This window comes from Mixophyes fleayi, chromosome 2 (genome assembly GCF_038048845.1).
Source record: "Mixophyes fleayi isolate aMixFle1 chromosome 2, aMixFle1.hap1, whole genome shotgun sequence".
In the NCBI taxonomy this organism is placed as follows: Eukaryota; Metazoa; Chordata; class Amphibia; order Anura; family Limnodynastidae; genus Mixophyes; species Mixophyes fleayi.
In genome coordinates, this window is record NC_134403.1 from 340732777 (window position 1) to 340741887 (window position 9111).

General features: G+C 41.9%; 1 protein-coding gene across 4 annotated transcripts in view; it reads right to left on the reverse strand.

Annotated features, from left to right (window-relative positions):
• Positions 1-5188: 5188 nt before the first annotated feature.
• Positions 5189-9111, reverse strand: part of LOC142139450 (uncharacterized) — a 19831-nt gene continuing 15908 nt past the window's right edge. For 2 of the 4 annotated variants that reach the window (XM_075197063.1, XM_075197061.1), the window contains exon 8: positions 5367-5514. In XM_075197063.1, the coding sequence (XP_075053164.1) occupies positions 5450-5514 (65 nt within the window). In that variant the 3' untranslated portion in view covers positions 5367-5449. Of the gene's footprint in view, positions 5515-9111 lie in introns of all 4 variants that reach the window. The other 2 variants (XM_075197062.1, XM_075197064.1) reach the window with 2 other exon arrangements.

Below are 9111 nucleotides of genomic sequence, written 5' to 3' on the forward strand. Positions count from 1 at the left end.
AGACAATTTCAAATATCTGCACGTGCTTACATATACAATGCTTTTGAAATACAGAACATAGAATAAAACAATTGTGTTTGGATAATATTGAGATCGACATTTTTCATTATGTACTGTTTTTGTTATTTTAGGAAACAAAATGGCACACTGGCGTCCCCTACTATGATCTTATAAAGTGTTGTTTAATGAGATGAGTGGTGTCAGATTTGTAGGTGAAATGTCAACCATCCCATTGTGAGAGTGAATGCTGTGTTTGGTCATCATTACCATCCGTCAGTTACATTTGCGCTGGAGCAGGTGCAAACCTTACACCTGAAAACAAGCGCGCTTCTACGTGCGACTGAACTTGAATTACCCACATCTACCTGGGAATGCCTTTACTGTACATTGCTTACGTTCATCCACCCCTTCCCTCCCCCATTCCACCCTTCAAGTTGTAGGCAATAGTAAGTGTCGTTTGCGTTCACAGATGAATTGTACGCAAATGCATCCATTTGCATAAGGTCCATTTCTGAGCAAACGTAGAGCAATTTCATGCAAAATTCGGCACACAAATTGACTTACGTCTGAAGATGAATCAGGCCCTCAATGTTTTACATGTTACATGACATTCAAAGACAGCATTTGGCATGTGAGCCTTCATTTTCACACAATCACATGATTAGGGTCTATAAATATTTTCGGGAACAAATTAATGCATTAATTCCTGTCTCGATTTCATGAAAACATTAAGAGGTTTTATTAACCTTTTCACTTTTCAAACAGAGAGCAAAGCAGTGTGCTGATCAATGGATCTATCATGATGTGTCCATGGCATGGATCTTAATGAGCAGAAATAAAGTGTCTGTGTTGTTTTGTCATGCTTTTACATGTGCTGTGTAGTTCGTACCTGTGCAACATACATATTTATGCCCTATTTTGCATATTTGTGTTCTGTGTGGCATGAAACCATTAATCTGAACCAATTTTAAATGCTTGTTTTATTTATTTTATGTTAACACATAGCACACAACTAGCCACCAGTTAGTGATGTCAAATTATAGCTTAAAGAGTTTAGAGGTCAGATTCAGCTCTAATAGTGCTCACATTCACTAATCTGGTAACTAATAGAGGGTAAACATTGGGTCTCTTCAGAGCTAAATATGCTCTTTGTAAGATATTGAGAGTCACATGCTTGTTCTACCAATTTTTACTAATTGGACATCAAATGAATCCAAAGATCTTTTCAAATATTCCAAGAAACATATTGTTTCTGTGACTTATATGAGAAACTGCCACCACCACATGAGAAGAAATCACACATTTTAATATGTTGCTATTGAGCTTGGGATTAAATATCAGTCTTTTCTCTTGTGTAAGTGCAAGCAGATGTAAACATATTATTCTGGTGGAACGATTTCCAAACATCCTAGATAACATCCACCATCTGTCGCCAACGGGACTTTCAGTTGTTCATGAAAATGTCTGTAATGATTTTGAAACTATTAAACTCCAGTATGCCAATTTTTGTAAGGCCACAACTTGTGAAATGGCCTCAACCGCCTGTTTTGTGAAATTTCACTTATGGTACAATAAATAAATTTCAGTCATGTGGAGTGTGAGACATTGCAGGTGTACAAGGAGGATGATTAGAATGTGTTGATGCCATCAGAGTTCCAGAAATAGGGCATGCAAGCAAACACAGGTCCTGATTTTAGGACTCTGTCCTACTTTCTCACCCATGAATATGTTTGATGGGAAGAATGGGAGGTATGTTTTCCATCCACTGCTGCTCTGCATAGCAGAGCATAGGATGTTTTGAGGAGAGGCAAGGTGTGTAGGTGCAGACTAGATTTGTAAAACACTCCCATCACTATGAGACCATGCCATCATCGTGACATGGCCACATCCCGTCCCACCCCTCCCGAGTTAACAGACTCTAATGTTGGGTGGTATGCCTTAGAGAGGTCAAGGGATCTGCGGGATAGTGAAACATCACATACCAGGTAAATAATACCCTTTAATTTTGTATAACATAGTTATCTCCACAAAAAATAAATTTTCATTTTTTGGCTGAGTTCTTCTCTTTATATGAATTACATATTATGAGAGAACACACTTACCTCTGAGAGATAAGGCCATATGACAACTGATTAATACATCTGACCTTACCATACTTGAAAAAAATACTCTAAAGGGAGATGTGTTGTTGTTTTTTTTTCATTAAATGTTTTTCTCACAAAGTGTTAGGGAATGCACAGTTAAACGGAACACCAGTTAACCATCTTTTTTCACTTTTATCCCTAAATATCTGTATCAACTGTTATATTTCTCATCTTCTCCTAATCTGAACCTCTTACCTCCCATCTCTTCTTTTCCTGTACCTTCCCATTGTCCTCTCCTATACTATTCTGCTCTCACTCTGCCTCACTGCTTCCTCACTCTTTCTCTGCCCCATCATGTCCATCTCTACAAACCCTTGACCTTGTCCTTTCCCCTCCCCCTTTTGTCCCTCTCACCACTCTTCTCTGTGCCACCCTCTGCTCCTACTTGTCCCATCCCCTTGTATCAACTACCACTCTCTGCTCCCCCAGTTAAGCCCCTACTCTGCTTCTCTTCCACCCACAGTTTACCCCTTATGTCACCCTTTCCACTCAAGTCCCCTGATGACCTCGCTACCCTTTGTCCTTCTGGGCACAATCCCCACTGTGACTGTCACTCCCCTTGCTCTAAACACTTCCTACCTGTGCAAAATAGCAGCCCCAACAACCTTATCCATATTTCTCCTCTTCCCTTCCTCCCTCCCTTTTTCCTGTGCAATCTGGAATGCCAGACCAGTGTGCAACAAACCGGCCTCAGTCCATGACCATCTCTAATTCCCTCAACCTATTCGCTATCACTGAAACCTGGCTATCCTCTTCTGACACCACCTCTCCCACTGCTCTCTCTTTTAGGAGCCTGTCCTTCTGCCACTCTTCCAGTCCTGGGGGCCATTAAGGTGGTGGTGTGGGAAATATTCTTTCACCCCACTGCACATTTTGTTTTATTCCCACTGAACTATCCCTCGCCTTCTACTCCTTTGACTGGAAGGCGATGGGGATTGTTCAGTGGAAATAAAACAGGGAAAAACAAGAAAGGCGCCTCTTCCACATGGTTCTCCTCTGAATGGCCTTCATCTACAGTCCCCCTGGTACCGTCTCCCTATTTTGCCACCTGGCTACTCCTTTCTCTCTTTCAAGTTTGCCTCTCTCATCATGGGGGACTTTAACATTCCTATTGACAATCCTTCTGACCCTGCTGCTCCCCCTTCCTTGGTCTCTCTCAATAGTCTTCCTTTTCCTCAAACAATGGTGGCAACTCCCATCATCTTTTATCACCTCTGTGCTGTCTGTCTTCAACAACTCCCTTTTCCCTGTCTCTGCCCACCATCTCCTGCAATTTACCATCTCCCCACCGCTCTCACCTCCCTTCTCCTTTAAGCTACCCTCTCAGACCAACCTTGACCCTACCACTTTATTCTTTCTGGACGCTTTCCCCCATTACCACCCTTTCTTGTCCTGAAAAGTCTATCCTTCTCCTTCCTTCTACAGTCACACCCTTACCTCTGCTCTTGATTCCCGTGCCTTGACTGTTACTATCAACCTTTTTTGAACCCTGCCCCAACCAAGGCACACCTCACTTACTGGCTAAATACAAAACTGCTCCCGTACAATGGAGCACCTCTGGAAGAAGTCAAATTGTCATGCAGATTTCCTCCACTTCAAATTCATTCTCTCCTCTTACAGTTCTGCCCTATCACTCTCTAAACAGTACTACTTTAATTCTCTCATTTCCTCCAACTCCCTTCTACACTTTGCCACATTGAACTCCCATCTCTTGCTTTCTCCACCCATTCTCACTCTCTCCCTTGCCACCCATTTCACCTCTATAATCGAGTTCATATATGATTTCATCTCCTCCCATCAATCCCGTCTCAGTCTGCCCTCTCCCTTCTGTCTAGTCACTTGTCTACCTACCTCTGGGGATGCACCCTTATCATCCTACTGACATCCTCCCCAGACCTTTCTGAAACAATATAAGATTAAATTCCTTGTATTACCCCCCTCCAGAGTCCTCTAACCTTCCATCCTCTCCCTATCTGTTGAAGACACCACGCTCACCTTTGTCCCTCAAGTCGACTGCCAGGAGTCGTCCTAGACTCCTCCCTCACCACTTCCACTTCTGGGACATCTCCTGGATTCAGCCCTCTCTCACCTTGGAAGCAGCCAAAACTCTAAATAACTCCCTTATAATCTCTTGCCTAGACTACTGTAACCTCCTTCTTTCTGGTCTACTCTATTCCCACCTTGCCTCTCTTCAGTCTATCCTCAATGAAACTGCCCACCCTATTTTCTCTAGTTTTTCTACTTCTGCTGACTCTCTCTGACCATCGCTACTCTAGCTCCCGGTCACCTACAGAGTCATGTTCAAACTCCTCACCCTCACCTAAAAAGCCCTCAGCCAATCCTCCCCTACTACATTTTCAACCTCATTTCTACCCACACTGCCTCCTGTTCCCCCTGACAGTAGCAGCCACCTCAATACCATACTGATTACTTCTTTGCACTCCTGCCTCCAGGACTTTGCCTGTGCTGCTCATGACCTGTGGAACGCACTCCAATGCCCTATTAGATTACTCAATAGTCTCCAAGGCTTCAAAGGTGCTTTTAAAATTAATTTCTTAATTCATAACTAATTAGCACTCCTCCTCCTAGCTCCTCTGCCCCTGCTACCATCTCTAGTCCGCACTCGGTGCCACCCTATTTGTGTCTTCCTCCTTCCTCATTCCTTATATTTTCCATCCTACCTTTGCACCTCCAGGCCAAGCCCAGGATCATGGGCCCCATTTCTCGAAACCATGCTCCTGGGCACAGACCTCGTTCACGTGAATGCTACTTATCACTTTAGCTCACTGTTTTGCAAATAGCTGGATCTGCAATTCTGTTCTCTGTTCACACTGTTAATTCATTGTTGACTGATCCTTGTCCAATTTTGTATTGTGTAATTATGTATTTTTCATAGCTGTCTGTGCATTTTGTAATGCTGTTAAATGAGCACACTGTTCACCTCCTATGTGTCCTCTGTTCACCTCCAATGGCATTGTGGACCATTTGTGGAACTTTATAAATAAAATATACTATTATTAATAATAATAATAATAATAATAATAATAATATTAAATGACTCATTGTTTTTGCTTGGGAAAAACATGGTCACAGATTTATTTAAAAATAACTAACATAACAGGAAAACAGGTGCATGTCAGTGGCTTTACTTAAACTGGAGACCAACCAAGTGGTGGAGCATGTTCTGCTTTCCATGTAGACACTGCTAGGACACCCCTTGAGCGAGCATTAGTGCAACTCTCCACTCCGCCCACCTGGTGTTAATCTCATGAGAGCATTACGTCGTAACATCACTTCTCTCGGGGTCAATGCGCGCAACATTGTTGGTTCCCCTGATGTGCCTGGCAGACTGTCTCCATTGTTCCCATTTCTAGATAAAGAATAAAAAAGGTCTAGTCAAATGAATATAAAACCAAATAACTTTAGCAATGCCAATGCTTGCTGCTTGTGCTTATGAATATTAAGTGTTTAGGTGGATGTGGATTTCTTGTATTTCCTTCTACCAGCCCCACAATCCCTAATTGTGAGCTTGCGGTGTCGCTGCTGTGTGTCCAACTTCACGCATGATAAAGCGTCAGTTACCACATTCTGGTAAATGTTTTGTTCTGAACATGATGTTACAATGCAAGTTTTTCTCAGCCACCACGAAAGCCATAGTACCATATGATGCAGACTGTTTTTTACAGCCTGCATGACCTCCATGCTCTCCCACCAAAAGTTTATCTGCTGACCAGATTGTGTCCCCAAATTTTGAGAGAGACTACTATGGGGAATCATTCCAATAGCATCATGTTCCTTGGTTGAGTACACCCATCCCTGTCCAGGAAGTACCATAACATTATAGACCAGGTTACCTCTGTGAACAACTTGATTGGGCTGCACTTAAAATGGCCATAAGTGAGCTGTGCTAAACTGATGAGTGAAATGCTCCCATATCAGTAACTATTTTCTTAACTCTTGCTTATGCATATGAAATAACACTTTTTTCTCCCTGCTATTATTCTTTTGACTTCCGTACTAAAAATTGTGACCCATGAGAATTACCTGGCATCCATAATGAACCCAGGAGGGATTGCATGCGGCTGGTGTCACTTTCTCTGCCTGCGCATAAACGCTAAACAAACCTTCAAGCTTGTTTACCTTGCCTGCTGGAAGTCTGTACTTGTATCTATTTCTATGAATAAATAAGATATACTGAATTCCGCCAAAATTCTCCAAACTCCTCTAGCAAGCTGTTAAATTGTTAATATTGCACAGGACCTACTAGCAAGAAAAGCAATACTTATCATACATGAAGCCCATAAATTTAAAACTTTCCGGGTGTAATGGCAGGAGACAAAAATCAAATTTTGTGTTGATCTACACCATAAGGACATTGCTCTCCACCCCGGGAACCACTGACTAAACCCCCTTCATCCCACCATCCTTAAAATACACATGATGTATGAGCATAAATTTCCCTGTGACCTTTTTACAAGATGCAAAGGTGAAATGCTTAAGACCTGTATGGAGGAGTTGACCAGGAATATACCATGCAATCTAATCTCAACTACTTTATGAATTTACCCTGATAATATGTGATTGTACTTTGACGGATTTTTGATTATTATGTTTGCTGACGATAGCAATGTCCTTTATTAATGGTATTTTAACCTTCCTTCACGAATGCTACTTCTTTTTATTTGGGGTACCTGGGTAGAAATCCGAAATCCTAGATTATTACCCAAATTTACTTAGCTAGCTGCTTTGTTTTTTAGCTGCGCCCACAATATGTACGCGGTTAAGCTGCCCTCATTTCCTAGTGATATACTATTTACCCAGGTGATAGGCACTGCAGAACTTCTCATGCCCATTCTCTCTCATTAAAGGCCCTCTTGCTTATGTGGGCCTCCCCACTAAGCCCCTCTGTGAAATAACAAACCTATTTGGTTTTTATCCAATTTTGCGCTTCGATCCACAGGTTGACATAAACTAAATACATACATATTATCATGCTCACTCCTTGATTCAAGAGCACTTGTATATAACAACCAGTGTAAAAGAGCATTCCAAACAAGCAATTTTCAAGTTTTGTATGCTTCCCTGTGCACTGTACTCCTTTCCTACAACTTATCCTTGTCTCTCAACCTCAACCACCTCTGTTAGTTTGCAGATGTTAATGAATTTGCCCTTTACCACAATTTTTCCTAATATGTCTAGGTATGTGTCTTAATTAGAGATGCTCACTGACCCCTGTGTTTTGGTTTTGCTTTTGGATCTGGATTAGCTTTTGGTTTTGGTTTTGGCTTTGTTTAGCTATTTTTTATTAAATTAAATTTTTTGGGGTAAAGTCACATGATTTCGTTATTATTTTGTACCTACACTATTATTAACCTCACTAACACTAATTTCCAGTGATTTCCAATCAATTTTAGGAGAGGTAGCATGTACAATTGATCAAGCCAAGCTGTTCATCCACAAGGAGTTCCACTTTTGTTGCTGAAGTGCTTATTTTCTTTCGGCCCTCAATAAACAAGATAACAATGTCACCCACAATTAGGAGATGTAGCATGTACAATTCATCAAGCCAAGCAGTTCATCCACAAGAAGTGGCACTTTTGTGGCTGAAGTGCAATTCCAACATGGCCCTCCCTAAACAAGCTAACAATGGGCTTGTTAAAATAATGTCAGAAACACACATCAGTGCCAGGAAAGATTAATGGTGCAAGATGGAATTGTCCTTGGGAAATATGTTGGATCTTTCACAGTTAATTGTTGTAAAGTACTAGTGCTCTTCTTAGGCTGCTTATGGGAGGAAGATTAACCCCCAGCAGCAGCAGCAACAGCAGCAGCAGTGGGACTAACGCTCAATCATTCTTCAGAAGAATTAATTATAGTGCAGGAGTCATCGAGCCTTACCAAGTTGGATGCAGGGCTAACTCCGATCGCTACTGTGGATATTGAGGAGGATGGTGTTGTGGGTGTAGATTGCAGGCGTCGGGATGTAAGTGAGAGAAGGGTCCTAGCTGATGATGGACTGCTTGTTGTTATTTTTTTACCATAACTTTCAGCTTTTCTCAACACCTTGCCATGAACTCGCGTCAAATGGCTTAACATGGATGAGGTTCCAAGGTGGTTAAAGTCCCTCCCTCGATTGACTGTGGCTTTACATACACTACAAATGGCTAGACAACTATTGTCAGGATTGGGTAGAAATAATTCCACACATAAAAAGTGGCTTTTTTGGTCTTATGTCCAGGCATGACAATGGCCTTCTTCTTGTCACATGCCAGAACTGCTTCCACTGGTGCAGGACTTACACAAGCAACCTCATCCTCATCAGCATCCTCATTACATTCGTCGTCGGCTACATGAATATCCCCCTCATCCTCTTCCAACTCCAAAGTGGCATCCTCAATTGGTGTATCACCGGCTACACTCGGGCTGTTCAGGCACACATCAGCAGAAATGCTGAAAGGGCCCTTCTTTATGGGTACACTATCAGAATGGTCATAATTACACATACCATACATGGATGCACTCTCCTCAGGTATTGGTGTCATTTCTGATTCTGAGCATACATTTTCCTCTAATGCCTTACTGTTTTCTTGCAGCTCGGCTTTCACATGTAACAGAAGTTGTGCACCACTTTTGGACTCCGAATTACTTGGTCTTGCTTGGTCACGAGTGACCTTACAAGAAGAAGACTCAGTAACATTTTTAGACCTCACACTCATAGAGAAAGGCAAAGGCCTCATTCTTTCTTTGCCACTGTGTGTGTAGAATGGCATGTTGGCAATTTTTTTTTTTATCGGCAGTTAACTTTTCCTGTATTACAGCTCATTTTCTCTTCAACACGGTAAAAGGTGTTTTTTGTTTGATTTTTTTCCTGAGTTCAAAAGACTATGTACTTTTACAGAGGCTTTACCAGATGACGAACAGGGAAAACTACCATCAGGACTGGTGCCAGCAGCTGCTTGCTGCTCCG